Below are 22,357 nucleotides of genomic sequence, written 5' to 3'. Positions count from 1 at the left end.
GAACAGACACTTTGACAAAGAAGAAATACGCATGGCCAAAAGACACATGAAAAAATGTTCCACATCACTAATCATCAGGGAGATGCAAATCAAAACAACGATGAGATACCACCTCACACCCCAGAGAATGGCACACATCACAAAGAATGAGAATAAACAGTGTTGGCGGGGATGTGGAGAGAAAGGAACTCTTATCCACTGCTGGTGGGAATGCTGTCTAGTTCAACCTTTATGGAAAGCGATATGGAGATTCCTCCAAAAACTGGAAATCGAGCTCCCATACGATCCAGCTATACCACTCCTAGGAATATACCCTAGGAACACAAAAATACAATACAAAAACCCCTTCCTTACACCTATATTCATTGCAGCTCTATTTACCATAGCAAGACTCTGGAAACAACCAAGATGCCCTTCAACAGACGAATGGCTAAAGAAACTGTGGTACATATACACAATGGAATATTATGCAGCTGTCAGGAGAGATGAAGTCATGAAATTTTCCTATACATGGATGTACATGGAATCTATTATGCTGAGTGAAATAAGTCAGAGAGAGAGAGAAAAACGCAGAATGGTCTCACTCATCTATGGGTTTTAAGAAAAATGAAAGACACCCTTGTAATAATAATTTTCAGACACAAAAGAGAAAAGAGCTGGAAGTTCCAGCTCACCTCAGGAAGCTCACCACAAAGAGTGATGAGTTTAGTTAGAGAAATAACTACATTTTGAACTGTCCTAATATTGAGAATGTATGAGGGAAATATAGAGCCTGTTTAGGGTACAGGCGGGGGTTGGGGGGGGAGGAGGGAGATTTGGGACTTGGGTGATGGGAATGTTGCACTGGTGATGGGTGGTGTTCCTTTTATGACTGAAACCCAAACACAATCATGTATGTAATCAAGGTGTTTAAATAAAAAAAAATTAAAAAAAAAAACAAAAAAAACTGAAATTCCTTACTTGTTGAACTGAAACATAGCAACTATATGTGAGGCATAAGCCTAAATGTTAAAAAGAGAAAAGAAAAGAAAAGATTGCTTTAGCATCTGATAATCATCAGACAAGAGGATTTCCAGAAACAAAATCAGTAGGGAAAGAAGTTGGCAATCATTATCAATAAAAGACAGCACTGGGAAGAGAGAACTGTTTCTTGATGAGACTAGACTACTAGCTTGGTTCCTAAGCCTCTGAAGACCAAAGCACATGCATAATTAATCTAAAAAGAAGTAACTGATCTTATAACAGGACTCCTAAAAGTTTAGGGCACAATTGAAACAGACTTGTTCACAAACTCAGTGGTTACTCAATCTTTTCTTTCTTCCCTTTTTGTTTCTAAGTTAACCACACCGGGTGGTGCTCAGAGATTACTCCTGGTTCTGCCTCAGGAATCACAACAGGCAGTGTCCTGGGACCATATGGGATGCAGGAGATCAAATCCAAAGCCAGGTTTTCTGAGTGCAAGGTAAATGTCCCACCTATATTATTATTCTGGCCCATAAAACTCTATATCCATTTGTTTTATTTTTACTTTTGAGTCACACCTGGTAGTGCTCAGGGCTAAAAAACTATATTCTTAATCATACTAAGTGCTTTTTATTAGAACAGTTGTCAATTTTTAATCAATTTAGTAGAACTAAATCACCTAAGACTACTAAAACTTTGTACTGATCAGCCAAGCAAAGATAAATAATAGCAGAAGAAAATGGGAACATGGGTGGGAAATATGATATATCTGAAAGTCTGAGAAATGGCAGACACTTGTAGAATTACTTCACACTTTAAGACAACCAGAATACAGCCAGCTAGAAAGTTTCTTGATAAACTTTTCTGTTTCTAAATATTGAAAAAAATACCCTATAGTTTGAATACTATGTCCATGGAGGAAAGAACTGCAAAAATAAAAAAAATGTTTCAATTCACAAATTATTTTAACTATTAGAGAACTAAATAAACAAATCAAGTGTATAGGGTAGGTGTCCAAAATATGAAAACAACCTAAGAATGAGAAGAATTTTATATATAATCTTGTTGCTGATCTCTGCCCCTCCCCCCAAATTATACTAAAAAAGAGACACTACACCTAATTATATTTGGGTGAGAGATAGCACAGATGTTAATTCACTTGTTTTGCATCAGCCAAACCTGCTTTAATCCCCAGCACCACATATGATCGCCCAAGTACACACAGGAGTGATTCTAGAGCTCAGAGTCAGAAGTAATCCATAGTATGGCAGGTGTAGGGAACGAAGGAAGAACTTTTCTTTTGAGGAGAAGCATACCTGGCAGTGCTCAGGGGTTACCTCCTAGGTCTGTGTTCAGAAATTGCTCCAGACAGGCTCAGGAGACAATATGGGATGTTGGGGATCAAACCCTGGTTTATCCCAGGTTGACCGCATACAAGGCAAACACCCTACTGCTGTGCTATTACTCCAGCCTCCTAAAAATCTCTGAATTTTTTATATTAAAATATTTAAGAAGTGTTCTTGAGTTGACTTGAATTATGCCATTCACAAAATCTAAGTGAAAACCCTGTGAAATAGAAAAGACATTTGCAGGAAGTCAGTGTGGCCATAAATTTATTGCATTATTATTTATAGTCATGTTTGTGACGAATACAACATAACAAGGCAACAAGCTAGTATTTAAGGGCTGAAAGATTTATCCAACCTTAAACATATCAGTCTACGCAGGCCTGGAGTCTATAATCATTATCGCAGTTTCATCTGTCTTTGCAAAACAAAACTAAAAAAAAAAAATAGACTGTGTCTCTGTGATTAATCACTCACATTTAAAAGCAATGTGAGCTAATAAAAGGTCCAAAAAAGCAACATCAAGAATATGGCACTAGGAGAAGATGGAATTTGTTTGGAATACCATGTTCTGAAAGTGCCATGCGACCTTCTGTTAAAGATTCAGTTTAGTCCATGTTGTCATTCTGATTTGTAATCTGCAGGCCTTGAGAAACTACAGGATTATTTGCAGGTCAAGCCCAACAGATGTGGATAAGCATAATCCCAGATCAATAGCAGAGCTGTTCCCTGCAAATATCAAAGAGTGGCACTTGAAAATCCCAAGAACTGTTGTTTCCCAAAACTCAACTTTCAAAGGCCACCAGTTGGTGCAACATGGTAATCTTCGAGAACGACCGACCCCATTTTGGCTTTATACACAGGGAAAAGCGGAGCAGAGCTCAGATGAAGCTAAGAAAAATCTACTCTGCTGCGAAATTATCAGAACCAAGCAACCTGGGGATGGGGGAATAAGCTCAAAAGCAAATGGCAGGGATACAGAGGTCCTGGGTTCGATTCCAAGTACTGCATGATACACAGCCCCTATTGATACACAGTCCACGCTTGGTTAGCTGTGGTTACCTCGAAGCTTCATTGATGAAAGTGGTCCCCTGGTTCCCTGAGAAGTTCTGAGGGGTCCTACCACCATCACCACCAAATGATAAAAATAAAGGCTGAACTGGAAGTTATCTCTGGCACGTATGCTGTTCATTTCCGGAAAACTGCCAGGTACATAAATGCAGCCAGGAAGAACACGTCTTTAAAAAAAAATGAGAAAGAATGGAAAAAAACAGAACTGGGGGAGGGGAGAGAGAGAAGAAAGAGGAGAGGAAAGAAGAGAGAGAAGGATAGAAAGGAAAGAAGGGAGGTGGGGGGAGAGAAAACTGGGCTGAATTGGCAGGAACTCACCCCCTCGGGGGCCCCCCAAACTGCTTTTACTTTGATGACCAGACCTCTTTGCCATTGTACATACTTTTCTCCGACCTTGGCAGCATCAAAGAATTTATACAGTGAGCAGCCCTTGCACAATCTCTCTAAAAGAACAGCACAAATGTTCTAGTCTTCCATGCCAGGCGGGCCTTGTTAGTTCTCTCCCCCACCTATTTATTTTTCCTTCCAGTAAATCAATTGATTTGCTTAGATTCTCAAGTGTAGGCTTTGAGTCTGTACCCCTTCTCTGACAACAGACCTTGGAGATTTCCTGCCCCCCTTCCTTTGGAGAAACTTAGAGATAGGAATTAAATGATATGAAAATCTATCAACTATACATGTACACAAGATCCTAAATGTAAAGGATCTAAAGAACTGGAGCTTTTCCAGGCTTCTTCTTATAAGAAATGAAATTCTCTCACCATGTAGCCCCTCATAACAGATAGCCGGAAGTAGAATTTGTATTAGAACCCACACAAGACTGCCTGGAATCTTAATTATCTTTGTTAAAAATGCTTGCTTATCATCATTCTAGACATTCAATAATATGGAAGACAAAACATTCTGAACAATAATCTGCATTTCTTCTAATTAGGGTGATGACAAGTCACTCTAACACTCCCTGCCCATCTGGAATCAAATTTAAATTTAAATCAAATTTAAAGTGATACTTGCAAAGTCTAAGCCTCAAAGAACTGAAGAACCATTTTACCAGGACCTCAGATAGGAAGAGGTGTTAGGCTGAATCTAACTGGACCATGATCCACCATACTGACTATTCACAGCCTCAACCTGAGTCAAAGCCAAACCATGGGACACACAAGCCTACTAGGAGGACTTCCAAGTTAATTAGACAAAGAAAAGACCTCTCAGATCTCCTGTGACCTGTGGGATGAAGGAGGCCATCAATACAGTGAATCTGTAGCTCTTCTGAAGATAGGAGTCAAAGCATGGTGCTGCTACACTTTGTGGTTTGAAATTTTTTTAGTTGGGGCACCTAAGAAAATACTGCTGGGGCCGGGCGGTGGCGCTAAAGGTAAGGTGCCTGCCTTGCCTGCGCTAGCCTCGGACGGACCATGGTTCGATCCCCCGGCGTCCCATATGGTCCCCCAAGCCAGGAGCGACTTCTGAGCGCATAGCCAGGAGTAACCCCTGAGCGTCACCGGGTGTGGCCCAAAACCCCCCCCCCAAAAAAAAAAAAAAAAAAAAAAGAAAATACTGCTGGTCCTGCAGCTAGCCTCTCCTCCCCATAAGGAAGAGAACAAAAAAGCAAAAAAGTGCCTTTTCAGGAACCCTCTTACTACTCACCAGTAGGAGTATTTTTGCATGTCCTTAGTTGAAAAATGACGCCCTCATCGCTGACTTCATGCAAAGTCTAAGTTACAAGGAAGTGTGTTCTGCCAAACTCAGCAAGAATCTGGGGTCCATCTGGACTCAAGGGAAGTGAACTCTTTCTGCAAGGGAAATTCCCCTCCAATCCTCAGCTCTGCAATATAACTGACTCCAATGATTAATTATGTGAGGATCCAGAGGACCAACACACTAATGAGAGAACTGGTCAACCAGCAAATGGAACCCTCACCAAAACAAGCCTCCCTTTCTGGCAACTGCCCTAAAAACCTTCAGGTTCTAAGGCAAAAACTTAGCAATCAGTCATATTTTCTAATACTGGCAACTTTTCTTAAAAAGTAAATTTAGGGGGGCAGAGAGATAGCGCAGCTGTAGGGCATTTGCCTTGCACGCAGCTGACCCAGAACAGACCTAGGTTCAATCCCTGGTGTCCCATAGGTAACATAGATAACAACACATTTGGGAAAGAAAGAATAAATTGACCCTTTTACTTTATACACCCACTTTTTATTTATGTTCCAATGTATTCCAATATATGCCAGCATATTCTAACTAAACAGCCAGGTAACTAGTTACTATGATGAATAGAATATAAAGAGTGACAAAATAATATATTAAAGAGTCTGAAGATTCTAAATGTGTGTGTGTGTGTGTGTGTGTGTGTGTGTGTGTGTGTGTATTGGTTTTGAGAAGAGCCACACCCAGTGGTACTCAGGGGTTACTCCTGGCTCAGAAAGCACTCCTGGCAGTACTTGGGGGACCATATGGGATGTCAGGGATTAAACCCAGATTAGCTGCATGTTATACAGCCCTGAAAAGACAACATATATAAATCATTTTCTCATATTATTTAACAACTCAACACTTGTTTGTTTTTACTATCTACCCAGCATTTCTTCAAACACTCTGGTCAAGTTATTTCTATGAAATATTTAGCTTTATTATGGTAGCTTAAACTTTCAAACAGCAGCACAATACAAACATGACTGTATATGAATTGAGTAAAGATTAAATTACTAAAAATAGCAAGCTTTTAATCACCCTTCCCGCCAAAGACCCTTGTTTTCCTACTGCTCCATAAGCTATGGGTTATCTGGAAATTCTGAGGAATCAATGCCAACACTGCCCAAACTCAGACCATGGTATGCATCACTCTCCATGGGTAATGAAAAGCTTCCTTTGTCTCAGGATCCAGGTCATCAGGAGAGGTGTCATTTTGTCTCCTTATCTAATACTCATGGTATGTTTTGACTATATATATATACACATATATAATATATAGTTTACATTAAGAATCCTACCAGTTCTATTTGTCATTTTCTTTTTCTTTTTTTATATATATTTTATTTAAACACCTTGATTACATACATGATTGTGTTTGGGTTTCAGTCATGTAAAGAACACCACCCATCACCAGTGCAACATTCCCATCACCAATGTCCCAAATCTCCCTCCTCCCCACCCGACCCCCGCCTGTACTCTAAACAGGCTCTCCATTTCCCTCATACATTCTCATTATTAGGACAGTTCAAAATGTAGTTATTTCTCTAACTAAACTCATCACTCTTTGTGGTGAGCTTCATGAGGTGAGCTGTAACTTGCAGCTCTTTTCTCTTTTGTGTCTAAAAATTATTGCAAGAATGTCTTTCATTTTTCTTAAAACCCATAGATGAGTGAGACCATTCTGCATTTTCCTCTCTCTCTCTCTGACTTATTTCACTCAGCATAATAGATTCCATGTACATCCATGTATAGGAAAATTTCATGACTTCATCTCTCCTGACAGCTGCATAATATTCCATTGTGTATATGTACCACAGTTTCTTTAGCCATTCGTCTGTTGAAGGGCATCTTGGTTGTTTCCAGAGTCTTGCTATGGTAAATAGTGCTGCAATGAATATAGGTGTAAGGAAGGGGTTTTTGTATTGTATTTTTGAGTTCCTAGGATATATTCCTAGGAGTGGTATAGCTGGATTGTATGGGAGCTCGATTTCCAGTTTTTGGAGGAATCTCCATATCGCTTTCCATTTTCTTTTTCTTTTTTTTTTTTTTTTGGTTTTTGGGCCACACCCGGCGGTGCTCAGGGGTTACTCCTGGCTGTCTGCTCAGAAATAGCTCCTGGCAGGCACGGGGGACCATATGGGACACCGGGATTCGAACCAACCACCTTTGGTCCTGGATCGGCTGCTTGCAAGGCAAACGCCGCTGTGCTATCTCTCCGGGCCCCATTTTCTTTTTCTTAATTAAATAATTTTTATTTTGACCAGAGTGGATTACAAATCTTTCACGGTAATATTTTAGGTTCATAGTGACATTGAAATATTTGTCATTTTCTATTGATCTGAGAACATGGAGAAGAAAGAGGAGCGGAGGAGAAAGGAGGAGTGAGAAAAGGAAAAAAAGAGAAGGGAGTAGTGGAAGATGGGAAAGAGAAGGGAGGAGAAAGAAAAGAAGGAGAAAGGAGAGGAAAAAGAAGAGGAGGAGGAAGAAGAAGAGGAAGAAGATAATGACAATGAGTCTAGTTGATTTCTACAGCGTGCTTATCCTGCCCATTAGATGCTCTAAAAATTAGACAGCAAGAGACAACTAGAAAATGGGGCCTGGAAACTGTTCTCTATGATATCTGTAGGGAGAATGCAGTAGTAAGTTGTGTAGTATTGCTTTTTGGTCAGTAGGATGTTGTATGCTGTTACTTTCCAGTCAATAGGACATTGTGTGCTATTTGCAATCAGTAGGACTCTGTGTGCTATTACTTTCCAGTCAGCCATATGTTACATGCATGCTATTCCTATCTAGCCAGTAGTACATTGTATGCTAATACTTTGCAGTCATTAGGACGCTGTGTGCTGTTGCATTCCAGTCAATTATCACATTGTCTGTTATTACTTTCTAGTCAGTAATATATTCTGTGCTATTACTTTTCTGTCAGTTTGATTTTGTATGTGACTGCTTTCTAGTCAGTAGTTCAATGTGTGTCAGTACTTTCCAGACAGTTGGATGTTCTGTGCTATTACATTGCAGTCAATATGACATTGTATGCTATTACTTTGCAGTCAGTAGTTCATTGTGTACTATGACTTTCCAGTCAGTAGTATGCTGTATACTATTACTTTCCAATCAGTAGGATGTTGTGTTATTACTTTCTACTCAATAGTTCATTGTATGCCATTACTTTCCAGACAATTGGACGTTGTGTTCTATAACTCTGTAGTCAGGACATTATGTGCTATTATTTTCCAGTCAGTAGTACATTGTGTGCTATTACTTACTAGTCGTAGTTCATTGTGTCCTATTACTTTCCAGTCAGTAGTATGTTGTACGCTATTACTTTCCAGTCACAGCCTCACAGTGTCTCTTGAAACCTATCAATGATAACCCCCCACCCCAAGCCACACACCATCTCCAAGGTTCCAGTGCCTGACAGGGCCTTTGTGCAGCTCCTGTGCATTCTAGAATCTTCTTTTGTTCCATGCTCAAGTTCCTGAGTCAATGACTCAGTGTTGTGGATTTCTAGCCCCATGGATCAGTTTCCTCAGTCCAGAGCAGATAAAAGTGAAAATGAAAAAAAAAATGAAAAAAAAAAAAGTTGAAATGACAAAGACCTTGGGTGATTCACTGAACTGATTTCTCAAAGCTAAGTAATTCTCCTCAGGCCTCTGCTTAGGCTGGGGGCCAGGTTGTCTGATTTGTACCTGTGAAGATTTCATCCTGGATGTTCTCCTACACCATCCTGGCAACTTCTGTCTTCCTGGGCACTGTTGTACCTATCTGGGCCTATCTTCACTTCTCCTTTTCTTCCTTTTTAAAATATTCTTTCACCAAAGTTTCACCCCTTCTTCCTTTGTTGTTGTTGCTTTTTGTTTTTGTTTTTGGGCCACACCCAGCGGCGCTCAGGGGTTACTCCTGGCTGTCTGCTCAGAAATAGCTCCTGGCAGGCACGGGGGACCATATGGGACACCGGGATTCGAACCCACCACCATTGGTCCTGAATCGGCTGCTTGCAAGGCAAACGCCGCTGTGCTATCTCTCCGGGCCCAGCTTCACCCCTTAACAAATTCTGTTGGTAACTTCCTGCCATCCCTAGTCCAATATTATTTAGGTTCCTATCAATGACTCTCACAGCCTTTGTACTTAAATGCTACAAAGGGAAGGAAGGGCTGGGAGAATCACTAGGGTCAGAGGCAGTAAGAGGCCAAACACAAACCCCCAGCTGCCGCTAACTCATGCATAGAAACACAGTGAAAGAGTATCAGAAATTAAAGAGGGACAGTGGATCTTCTCAAAACAAAGATCTATGAGTGCTGTGATTTGGATGAACAACCACTGAAGACGAGAGATTATGATCAAGTGCACTAACTGGCTCTAAAGCAGCTTTTGGCTGACACTTTTCTCCAAAATTCTCTTCCACTAATAGGTGGTAAAAGTTCACCTATGAGATTTTTGATTCTCACATCTCCAGAGGTAACTGAAGGGGCCCGGGTTCCTCCTCCACCAGTTATTAATGTCCGTTTAGTAGCATGGGTTATGTGTGAATTGTCAACATGTTTCCTTACAGGTTCAGATGCCAGCCAGGCCACCATCGCCTGCTCAGGGAAACAAAGACGAGGCCCTGCTGGGCAGTTTGACAGTGTCAGAGACACCCACAAAGTGTAACCTTAGCGGCCTCCACTGGCAACCGACCATTTTCTTTTTCACAAACCCTGAGAGGGAAGAAGAAAACTCCAAAGAGAAGGGGATCTAGTGCTTCCACTTTAATCTTAGTGTGAGACATTGTGGCTGACTGTGTAGCCCCATAGAAAACACATATACACATAGTTCCCAAAAATACCCCCACCCAAATTTGTCACCATTTCTGCTAGCATTCACTCTTTATGCTAAGAAGAAATCCTTAGTAATGGACTTTACACTCATCTTTCCCCCACCATACCAGGAAGGAGTGTAATTAGTATAATTTCCCTTACAGTTCAAATATTTTAATTATGACATGAGACAACAACATTCTCTTCAGTTAAAAGTACAATGACACTCAATAAATCTTAAGTAGGATATAGTATAAAAAACACCTTTAGGAAAAACAAATAAATTCATTTTAATAGATTCCTTCAAAGCCATGCATATGAATACTCTTCCTACCTGGCGCACAAAGCTGTTTGAGGTAGTGTCTGAGGATGTACTGCCGTCTGAGCCTTTAAACCTGTTCTTTCTTCGGGCTCCTTTTCCATATGACTGCAGAAAAAATAAAGGGAAAAAAGGACAAAATTGTTATTCCCTGTTATTCACAGGGAATCCAAGTTTAGTTCTTGAAAACTTAAAAAACATAGCAAGGCATGAGTTTTCTCTGGATGGGCATTATTAGAAATTTACCCAGGAAGAATCCCAATATACACCTATAACTTTTTTTTTTTGTTTTGTTTTGTTATTGTTGTTGTTGTTTTTGGGGCCACACCCATTTGATGCTCAGGGGTTACTCCTGGCTAAGCACTCAGAAATCGCCCCTGGCTTGGAGGGACCATATAGGACACTGGGGGATCGAACTGCGGTCCTTCCTTGGCTAGCACTTGCAAGGCAGACACCTTACCTCTAGCGCCACCTCTCCGGCCCCACTCTAACTTACCAATGAGTTTATGAGGAGGATAGATTTCTCACAAAACATTTACTAACCACTGAATGAAAACTATGTGTTACCTGTTAACATAACATTGTGGTCAAAAGACAAAAGCCCAGAAGATAGAACATTTAAACATAAGCTCTTGGGGTCGGAGATATAGTACCAGGGGTTAAGCACTTGTATTGTATTGCAAGTAACCAACCCCTGTGCCATCCCCAGCTCTGCAGAGGTTTCCCCTGAGCACCACCAGAACTGATCCCTGAGTATTGGGGCAATAATAATCAGTAATACCCAGTAATACTCAGTGAACTGGGCTAGATGGTTCAATTCTGGGGACCACATGGACCAAAGCCCAGCAGTACTAATCATGGGGTGCCAGGAATCAAACTTCCTTTGAGCAACCTCTCAGGTCCTTAAATCATAGCTTTCCAGTGTTTGTTTCTCCCCATAACTAGATCTATGAACCCATCAATGCTCCTATGGTAAAACAGTCTTGAAAGAGCAACTAAAGTGGCCAGAGAACACTGTACAGGTCTCCTGACTGCCTTTAAGGTTACATACATGTCAGTGTTGTTAAAACCTGAATGAAACATGGTCCCAACTCTTCACACTAGTGTACGAATCTAGAGATGGACTTGCAAAATGGCTTAAGTAACTTTTAAGTCAGTAATGCATTACCTAAAATTAAAATGCTGTGTAAAATTTCCTGGCCTCTGAAGTTATGTTGAATGCCCTAAAGCTTCAGGCAACTTATTGATTTTGCAGAAATCAAAAAAGCATTAGGTATTATCAATTAAGCATTTGTGATCAGGACATTAAAGGACAATGAGAATCAATAATAGGGTTGGCCCAAGTACAAACAGTGGCCAACAAAATTGCTTCTCTGGAGTATTTACAAGACTTGACTGTGTCACTATTTGCTGAATTCTAGACACTAATAAAGTTAGGAATGGTAAATGTGAAAATGTAAGTTAAAAAATATTAGCTCAGCATTGAGCTCTGCAAATAGTCCCTAGGTTGGAATTTTACTATTGAAGGCAAACTTAGTGGCATCATCCATAAATGCAGGAATACTTATGTGGACCTGTTGGAGCTGTTTTGATTAGTAAGTAAAATACAGTCTTTACACCATTTCTCTTTTTTTTTCTTTTTGTTTGTTTGTTTAAAGTATGAAGCCACACCTGACAGAGTTCAGGGGTTACTCCTGGTTCACTCTACATTCAGAAATTACTCCTGGTGGGCTCAGGGAACCTTATGGGATACCGGGAATTGAACCTGGGTTAGCACTTGCAAAGCAAAGCACTTTATCTACTATGCTATCACTCCAGCTCCTTTACAGCATTTCATACAAGACCTAGCAAGTAGTAAAGACTCAAAATAATAAATAGTGCTTTCTGGAGCAAGGTTCGGGGGGAGGGGGAGAGCTGGCTGGTATGGAGAATAGTTTAGAAAAATTAAACTCACTAAACTTCATAATTCTCAGAACTTCTTTCAAATTTACAAGAAAAACTTTTAAAATTATGATCACATATGGGTTTTGAAAATAACACTCGGATCTATCTATTTATCTATTCATTATTTTTTTATGAAATTGGAAATATCTGACTAATTGTAACATATGTAGCACTTAGGCGAGCTGAAATTATTGCAAACATTTGTGTTATGAGCAATTTAGAAGAATCTGCAATAAGGAAGAGGGTGGTATAATCTAAAAGCAAAAAATTTTTTGAAATATGTTTGCTCTCGTCCAAGTGTCTCAGGGATTTATATAATACAAATGTGTTTCCATGGCATTTAATTAACTCTCAGCTTCATAAAAGGGAAGATAATCTAGGCTGGGCCTTCCTAATGTACCCTACAAGGTTCTACTCACTTCACAGCTTATTCTTCTTATGTAAACATTATCCAGCAAATTGTTGAAAAATAACATTCTTTCAACAACGGCCTCCCTTTCCCAATTATTATGTAAAGGTCTAGAGATCTGTTCTTCTAAGGCTTCAGAAGACTAAATGAAAAGACCAACATTTCCTTAAAATAAAAAAAAAAAGCAGCATTTCAAACAGAAACACATTTCCACAAAACCTCTGGGAGTATCAATTATCTTGGAGAACAAAAGCAAAAAACCCAGAATCTCAGCCCCCAGGAGCAGCATGCAACCTTCCAGGACCATTCTGAAATGAGTGGAAAGAGCATCTTTGAGGCCTCGCCATTGTCCTTTGAGCTTCTGAGTGAGAAATGAGCTTTAATATCCAACTGCTTGGGTGCTTAACCTTCTCACTGGCTGCTCACCAAGGCACTTAAGACCCCAGCTTTTAGAGAATCGGTTTATGGAGAGGTGATAGTTCTCTGCAATAGATTAGACATGCTTCCAAAAGTTGCATCCATTGCTGAGAGGCCCTGAGAAGACTGTTCATAACCATAATTTCAGGTGTTCCTAGTGCACATCAATCATATTTGAAATAGTATCAAGTTTAACTGACTGCAACTACACTAAGACACAGTTTCCACAATAATCACCTGAGTCAGAGGGTCAGAGAGACAGGATGGGTGAAAGTGCCAGACCCCCACTACACCCTTAGCACCACTGGTCTCCTGAACATCACTGGATATATAGACCCAGAGGCCCAGCTCTGATTGTAGAGGGCAGGGAGACTTCCACATCCTCAGGGATCCCTCACATTCAACCACCCTATTGGTTAGCCAAGACCTGCTGGGAGGGTTGGGAGGGCTGGGAGAGAAAACAGTATCTGGTAGAAGAAAGGAATCAAAAAGGGGCTTGGATCATTGGTGCAGGGATTAGGGTGCAGGGGTTAAGGGACTTGCTTCACACACACCTGACGTGAGCTTATCACAGGCCCTCTGGGCATTACAGGGGACAACCCTGGGACCCCTCACTGATCTTGGTGCCCGAGTTTCTCTAGGCATGACCCTGACACCCTTGAACATTGCTTAGGAGGTCCCCTCCAAAAAAAATCAAATGAGGGGCCGGGTGGTGGCGCTAGAGATAAGGTGCCTGCCTTGCCTGTGCTAGCCTTGGACGGACCGCGGTTTGATCCCCTGGCGTCCCATATGGTCCCCCAAGCCAGGAGCAACTTCTGAGCACAGAGCCAGGAGTAACCCCTGAGCGTTACCGGGTGTGGCCCCCCAAAAAAAAATCAAATGAGAAAAGACCACCAGGTTAAAGAGGCCAGCTCAAAATATCAGAACACAAGCTTTACATGTGGAGATGGCATATCTGATTTTTGAAATTCCATAGTCCCTTGAATATTGTGAGGCCCCTAAGAATTATTTGGAAGCACTCACTCCCCCCAGTTACATATTCATGCCCACTGATTCATATGCAAGAAAGTGACAGCTTTGAGAAAAATTTTCTTCAATTACATTTTATGAGAGATAATTTATTCAAAGTATTAATGTGTTATCCCTAAATAGTATTACAGCAAATCCCTACTTATTTTCTATCCCATTCATGAAAAGCCCCCAAAATACACTAAATTGCTCCTCCATTCTGCTATGTTACTCACTTTAGGCATAATTTATATCCATTCATATAATTTGAATGGTAGAGTCCACAATGACTTATTCATGAGTACTCAATAAACAATGCTCAATAATGATATTTCTTTCTCATGGCATGCAGGATCAAAGGAAATAATGAAGACAGCATTTGGAAAGTACATGGCATCTTTTTCTATACTTAAAAAATATCAATGGATGGCGCCAAAGTGATAGCACAACGGGTAGGGAATTTGGCTTTCATGCAACAAATCCAAGTTCAATCCCCAGTATCCCATATAGTTACCCAAGCCTGTCAGGAGTAATTCCTGAGTACAGAGTCAGGAGTAAACCCTGAGAGTTGCTAGGTGTGGCCCCAAAACAAATATGTATATATAATATATTTTCATATTTTATACAATATATATCATATATTATATATTAATGGAAACATACCACTAATATAGAAAATAAAGACTTCTTCCATCATTGCATATTTAAAATTAAGTTTCTCTTGCAGGAATGGCATTTTCTTTGGTTTTGTTTTTTGTTCCTCTAAATCCTTAAAAACAAGGACTAGAGCTCTTAATCAGAAAGAATTAAAAAAAAAAATCAAAGCCAAACCAACCAAAATGGAAAGAGAGGAAACATTAAGTGTTCAAATATTTACTTGGCTAAATATGGAAAAGTATCATTTTCTTAATTGGCTACTGTAAATACAGCTAGTTGTATGAACAAAGGTTTCTCTAAATATTTTTTTTAACCTCACTAAACATATGAACAAATGAAACACTTAACAACCAAAGTTATTTCAGCTTCAGGGAAAGAAAAATCTGGCCAGAGAGCTAAGTCTGACCCTGAATATTCTCACAGGCTCATGCAGATTTCCAAGTGCTGCTGAAACAGGGAATTAAGTAAAAGCCAGCGATGCAAAAAGGACCAAAAAGACAAGCGCACAATTAAATCCCTTTACTGCTCCTAAAAATCAACCAAGTTAAGTCAGATTTTTAAAACCGGAAGCAAAAATGTTAAAATAAATATGTTGGTGGCTGATAAAAAGACAACAGGTTTGCTTTAATGGGGTATTACCAGTTTCTCTGAGGGAACTGTCTCCTTTGATTACTGAATCACCTGCCAGGGGACTAGTCTTCAAAGCAACAAGTGCATATTTCCACAAGAAACTAAAGCACAATTTCTGTCTGATTGAAGTGGACAGCACAAGTGGATTCTAGAAGATTCCAGAGCAGCCATGTGTGGTAGCCTCTGAGGAGAACCTTCCCCTGCCTCTTCGGAAGTTGATAGGGAGGATGATAATTCTTTTTTTTTTATTTATTTATTCATGTTGGTTTTTGGGTCATACCTGGCAGTGCCCAGGGGTTACTCCTGGCTCTGCACTCAGAAAATACTCATGGCAGGCTCAGGGGACCACATGGGATGCTGAGGATTGAACCAAGGTCTGTCCTGGATCGTCCCCATGCAAGGCAAAGGGCTGTGCTATCGCTCCAGCCCTGAAGGTGATAATTCAACCCACAAATTCTTCCCCATTCGCTGACAATTCGCCATAATGCTGATGCTAGAAATTACCTTTCATCTCTCTTGACACTATTCCATGATATTTATCCCCCTTGAATTCTGGGTTTTCCTTATCTATGGGTCTGAGCAAATGAAGTAGACAGAATTCAGGGAGGAATCAGACATGGATCTCATTATTAATCATTTAGGTTGATATGGGTCAATGGATCCATCACTAGGACAGAAGATTCATCCCTAAAAAAAGGGGGAAATGAGTATTTTCCTATATGAGTCAATTTACACAAAAACAGAAAGGGATGAAGAGGAAATGTGGATAAAGCTCTTTTAGTGGGAGATAACTGAATGGTAGAGAAAAGGCGGGAGAAACAAGGGCAGCCTAATGGGCAGGGGGAAGAGAGAAGAAATGGGGATACCTTAGGACAAGACATGTCTTTATACCCACCTCTAGCCAGGCTTGGAAGCAACTAAGATATATCTCTGACTTAAAGTGGGAGGAAGCACAATTGTTCCTTGGGGACAAGAGTGATAGCACAGCAGGGAAGGTGTTTGCCATACTCAGGTTCAATCCCTGGCATCCCAGATAGTTCCCCCCAGCCTGCCAGGAGGGTTCCTGACCACTGAGTCAGGAATAACCCCTGAGCACTGCCAGATATTGCTTCAAAACAAACAAAAATTTAGCTTTCCAAGTATCTTATAACTTCGGCTGGATACTTCAAAAAGAATTAGGATGAGTCAACAGGGAAACTAAGTCATCACATAAAAAAATAAAAAAGTGGCATATTGACCACAAAACTGACCAGACCTTAAATCCATGCTCTGGGCAGATATTGAATTTTGCATCTTACACCCTACTTAGAAATCCGATCGGCATCTTTTCAAACGTTCCCATGGCACTCCAGGATTCAAACACTATTTGAGAGAAAAGCCAGAAATGAAGGTTTATAGTAAGACATAAAAACAGAAAAGATCATGGAGCCAGGAGCTTAATGTCTGAAGCCTGCAGAAGATGAAATGGTATCTCAAACTAAGGCTGTAACACTATTTGAGAGAAAAGGCAGAAATTAAGATTTTTAGTAAGACATAAAAACAGAAAAGATCATGGAACAGGAGCTTAATGTCTGAAGCCTGCAGAAGATGAAATGGTATCTCGAACTAAGGCTGTTTCTACAAAATAAATGGTCTTGAAAGGGCTCGGGGGCTGCCTTGGGGGAAGGTGGCTGCTATTCTTTAAAGCTCCTTACTCCAAGGATTCAGGGAGCTCCTGTTACCAGGCTATATGACTACAATATGCTTGGAAAGCATCTGGCAGGCTCAGCTGGGGTGGAACTTGCTGGACCCTGTTGCTAGGAGCAAAACAAACAAGCCCAGGGTTCCGCCTGCTCCTTTCAGGTGTGGGCAATAATCCCACGGAAGCCTGAAGTGCTGAGATACTGTTCCAGCATCCAGGGGACTATTCTCTTCTCAATGCCTTTCACTACCTTTGTCCCCTGTTCTTCCCTCGATATGCAGTCCAATCTACTTCCCCAGAGACAGCTCTGTGGACTCAAGCTCTCTCAAAGGAAAAATAGAAGCCGCAGATGGAATGGAAAGTTTCTAGGTGCCACCTTCAAAGGTCAAACAGGTGGAGTGAGCATAGGTGACTGAACAGATTTGAAATTTCCCTGCAACGTGCAACTATATTGATTCGTAAAGATGTCTTTAATTCCTCATTTCATGTCAAGCCTCTGACATCCAGAGAGAATTTTACATGGACTGTACATCCCTGGTCAGACAACAGCTTCTTGTAATGGGGGAGTATATGGAGATTGATGTTTTGGGTCACACCTGTTGATGCTCAGAGGTTACTCCTGGCTCTGTGCTCAGAAAATACTCCTGGAAGACTCACGGGACCCTATGGGATGCCAGGGATCAAACCAGGTGGGCTGCATGCAAGACAAATGCCTTCCCCACAGTGCTACTGCTCTAGCCTCAAAACAACTGCTTTGCAAGTGTCCAAAGTTAGCTGTGATCAGTCACTCCACCTTATAGTGGGCATAGAGATGCGGAACTTTGGACAGAAAGTCCTAAATAAGCACCTTGACTGCAGATATCTCTGTTCAGGTTTGAACTTCCATTCAATAGGCAACTTAATTGGTGATGTTGGTCACTGGAAACAGAAATTTCTAGAACTAGCAACCGGGTTGCCAACTCATCTCTGATGTGAAAAATAAATAATCTGTGTGCTAGAGGGAAGGCACAATACTGAGCAAGGCTGGGGCTGGAGCCAGAGCACAGCAGGGAGAGTGTTTGTCTTGCATGGGGCCACCAGGTTCAATCTCTGGCATCCCATAGGGTCCCCTAAGTCTGCCAAGAATTATTCCTGAGTTCTGCCTAGTGTGGCCCAAAAATCAAAAACGGAAAAAAAAAAAAAAAAAAAAAAAACTGAGCCAGGCTGCCAGGTCTCTGAGCAGCATGAATGATATGAAATAGAAAAATAGGCTGCAAGCTCTTTTGCTTGATTTGAACAGAATTTGTAATCTCGGAGTGACACAGAAATGACTCCTATGAGACATGCTGGCTTAGAAGTACCGTTTGCAGATGAAGATGCACTGCTAAATGAAATGGCTGGTTTTTGTGCCACAGGAAAAGGGGATCTCTAGAGACAGCACCCCTCATCTTTTCCTGCCTGTAGACTCTCTTGAAGCGAGAGACAGAGAGAGGAGAGAGAGATAACTTAGGTCTCGGGCAAGTTTTCTCAGTCCCCTGATGCCATGATTTCTTAGGCATAAAGTAAGCAAGGCAACACTTTCCTCAAGTCATGGATGGGATAGGGAAGTGATTCAGGGGAAAGTACTTTCATTTTTGGAAGGTAGAGAAAGCAGAGATGGGTACTGAGGAAGTTGAATCTTCTTCTTCTTCTTCTTTTTTAAATCCCTACCTGCTTAAAATACCGGGTGCTTCTAGGCAACCACTTGTCATGGTCTGTGGCTTGGGTCTGAAATGTCTCCTGCAGGGAACCACTAAAATCATTTTTCTCTCTCACTAGCTGAGATCTTGCTCTGGCTAGGCATACTGTTCTGGTGAATTCCTTTCTGCCAGTGCTGCCATCATACTCTCATACATCCATGCTGCCTTTTCAAGTAGTCCCAAAGAGAATCTTCAGAGGCCATGTTGTGGGGTCTTGACCGTGTTCATTCCCCTTCAGTACAATCCAGGTTTTGAAACCACTATGATCTGGCCCATTAAGTCTGGCCTCTCCCCAGACTTAATCTAATTTCAAAGCAGTAGTTTTAAATAAGTAGTTTTTCAATATGTAGTTCTGAAGAACTCTAACTCCCATGTCTTTGCTTCCTGCACTGATCACTACATGGCTCTGAAAAATCCTTTTTTTGCAATCTGTCCCACCCTTCTTCAGACAGCTCCTCAGAGGCCACCTCTCTATCAAACCCTTGGATATTACTCCAAATAGAGTTGTTGTGATCTTCGTATCTTTGGCCCCATCAAAGATACAAGGGTTAGATCTTGAAGTCCCATGTCCCCCCCCCACGTCATTAAAAAAATTAATTACTTTTTTTTTGGTCACACTTGAAGCTACTGAAATGTAAGTTCTTTGCAGGAAGAAACAGTCTCTTCTCATATCTGAATCATTCCCACAAGTTAGCTGACCACAAATAGTTGCTGTCTTATAGCCACTCTACAAATCATTAAGCAAATGACTATCTTTTTATCTGTATGCATGCACAAAGCAGCTTGGGCCTCACTTTGATCTCCAGAAATACTGGGACTATTTTTAACCTAAGAATTAAAACGTCTTTTTTTTTTAATTACAAAAAAATTTTTTGCCAAAGAAAGATTAAAAGGGGGAGGAAAAAAATAATGTGAAAGTTCAATATTGAAGACCATTCTCCTGGAAAAGTCTCCAGTACTGCCTTCTCTCTGATCTAACCTGCTAAGATAAAATATCAGGTGTATAGTACCAATGTGATACATGTGGGTAAGAAATCAGGGGCTCTGGGGGTGTCTAGGCGCTGTGTGACAGCATGGTGTACCCCCCCCCAAACAGCTTAGGTGGACTGAAACCGAGCTGGACCCCCTGGATAAGGAGAGAGGGAGGTATTTCTAATGGCATAGCAGCCAAAGCGAATGGCAAAGAGTATATTTATTGCACAGAGTAAGAGAAAGTTCAAGAAAGCTCTTTGCTGGCTGGAAATGCGCTTGTTTGTTACCAGGATCCAAATACCTGGAGCACAACTGCCACTACCTGTCAAAACAGGTGCAGCCACCACTCCGGAACCTTCTGGTGACAAGATAATAAAGTCCAGAAAAGAATTCTGCTCGCAGCGCCCTGTCCTGCCATCGTCTGTTGCTGGAGTGTGGGCTGGAAAGGAACCAGCCAATGTCATTCATTCATTATAAGCAACGAAGAGGCACGTCTCCAAAATGACAGCCAAAATGTAACCCCAACCTCTTCACCTCCCTCCCCAAGCACAGCCCACAGCTAGCAAAGAGTCTTAAGTCACTTCCCCCGCGCGCAAGGAAGAAAAGTTGAGCGCGAGTCAGGGCGGTGGAGACCCGGGGGTGTCTGTACCCCCACACTGTACCTGCCAAAAGCCTTACGTAAAAAGTAAGTCACCTGAGCGCGACCCCCGCCTACACCTGCCACGTCCTATTGCACAATCTTAGCTGCACATTTGGGGGGAGGCCTCTTCCCCCCAAACCCCCAAGACATATAGAGAGGAATTGAGGGGGGCCTCCTGGAGCTCTGGAAGAGGCTAATATTTCGGGGTACGAAGGAGAATAAGAGTATTAAAACTTTGGCCAGTCCCAGCACCGTTATCTGCCTTGGATGCGTCCCGGGGAGCCCTGGTCAGTGCGAGGCGAGGCGCCGCTCCTGGAGGGGATCAGGGAAAACCCGGTTGGGGAGGGCAGGGCCCCCTCCACCCTCTGCTCATCCCAACCGCACCTCGCGCCTGGCTGCAGCTCGAGGGGCAACGGCCCCACGCCACCACCCCCAGCCCCACCGACTCACGATCTTGAGTAGGTCCAGTCCACTCGTGGGGTTCATGGCGCTCCGTGCGCCCCTCCGGGGCCGGGGCGAAGCGGGCCGGGCGGAGCGGAGAGGCCCGGGGGAAGCGCCTGACGAGCCCCGGAGGTCTTCGGTCTCCCACTCACCCCCACCCTCCTACTCCCTTTTTATCCCCCTACCCAAGGCGGCTTTTCGGAAACCCAGAAAAATAGAACCAGGAGAAGGGCCCGGGAAAGGCGAAAGGGGGCAGGGTCGCCCAAGCCGGGAGGCGCGCGGGGAGGAGGAGGAGGAGGCCGGGCAGGGCAGGACAGGGGTGCGGGGAGGGAACCCCCCGGCTGGGCAAGGTGGGAGAAGAAGCCCGGGTAGGGCTAGGGGTGTGTGTGGATCTGGAGGATGGGTGGGATTGTGGACCAGACCAGGCAGGGTGTTGGGGGAAGAGACCCCAACAAATTAGGGACAAGGTGGAGAAGAGGCCCGGGCAGGACAAGGGGTGTGTGTGTGTGTGTGTGTGTGTGTGTGTGTGTGTGTGTGTGTGTGTGTGTGTGTGTGTGTGTGTGTGTGTGTGTGTGTGTGTGTGTATCTGTGGAGTGGGAGGGTGGACCAGGGGGAAGAGACCCCAACAAATTAGGGACAAGGTGGAGAAGAGGCCCGGGCAGGACAAGGGGTGTGTGTGTGTGTGTGTGTGTGTGTGTGTGTGTGTGTGTGTGTGTGTGTGTGTGTGTGTGTGTGTGTGTGTGTGTGTGTGTGTGTGTATCTGTGGAGTGGGAGGGTGGACCAGGCCAGCAGGGTGTTGGGGGGAAGAGACCCCAACAAGGGCAGGGGGAGTGGGAAAACCCAGGCAGGGGAGAATGGAGTGGGGTGGGGGAACCAGAGCAGAGCAATGGGGTAAGGGACCCCGCAGGGCATGGAGGAGTAGGAGAGACCTGGATAGGGTTGTGGGGTGGGGTGGGGAGAAGAGACCCCAGCTGGGCAGGGCAGGGGAGTGAAGTGGAGTGGAGACGGGGTGAGCCGGGCAGGGCAGGGGAGCCTCGGGGCGGCGGGTGGGCGCGCGCGCGGGGAGCAGAGCCAGGCACCCCTGGGCTCCCCAAGGCAGGGGTGGGCGCCGCGCCCTTCTGGCTGGCTGGCTGGCTACCTGTGCGGGGGCCGCGTTCTCCAGCAGCTCCATCGCCGCCTCCTGCGCCAGGGCCGCGTGGGGAGGCGACTTGGCCGCGTCGCTCTGGACCATCGGGGACGAGGCGGCGGCGGGTCGCGGCGGCGGCGGTGGCTGCAGCCCGCCAGCCCCGCGCCGGGGCCGCCGGGGACTCTCGGGGAGCGCGCGAGCTCTCGGGGCGCGGGGCGGGGTCGGGGCGGGCGCGTGGCGAGCGGCCGGCCGGCTGGGGAGCGCGGGGCGGGCTGCGGGGCGCTGGCGCCGGCGGGGCCGCTGGCTGCCCGCCGGGAGGGCGCGGGCGAAGCGGAGCGCAAGGGGGGAGGCGCGTCGGTCGCGGGAGAGAGTGACGAGGCCACCGCAGCCGCGCCCCAAAAGTTGCCCGCCGCCGCGCGCGCGTCGCCCTGGCACGCGCCTCGGAAAGTTGGCAGAGCCGCGAAGGCCGGGCCCGTGCGCCCCCGAGCGCGCCCCGACCCTGGACACGCGCCCCCGGGAAGACGCAA

The 22,357-nt window shown here is 43.7% G+C and overlaps 1 protein-coding gene across 1 annotated transcript in view; it reads right to left on the bottom strand.

Annotated features, from left to right (window-relative positions):
* Window positions 1–21,935, bottom strand: part of CACNB2 (calcium voltage-gated channel auxiliary subunit beta 2) — a 296,476-nt gene extending 274,541 nt beyond the window's left edge. Inside the window, exons 1-2 of the mRNA XM_049777772.1 lie at window positions 21,828–21,935; window positions 10,203–10,295 (exon numbers count right to left, since the gene is read on the bottom strand). Coding sequence (XP_049633729.1) covers window positions 10,203–10,295; window positions 21,828–21,935 — 201 coding nt within the window. The remainder of the gene's footprint in view (window positions 1–10,202; window positions 10,296–21,827) is intronic.
* Window positions 21,936–22,357: the final 422 nt, after the last annotated feature.

The sequence above is a fragment of the Suncus etruscus genome, chromosome 7 (assembly GCF_024139225.1).
Source record: "Suncus etruscus isolate mSunEtr1 chromosome 7, mSunEtr1.pri.cur, whole genome shotgun sequence".
Lineage (NCBI taxonomy): Eukaryota > Metazoa > Chordata > Mammalia > Eulipotyphla > Soricidae > Suncus > Suncus etruscus.
Note: the sequence above shows the minus strand (reverse complement) of the source record. Positions and strands in the feature narration are given on the sequence as shown.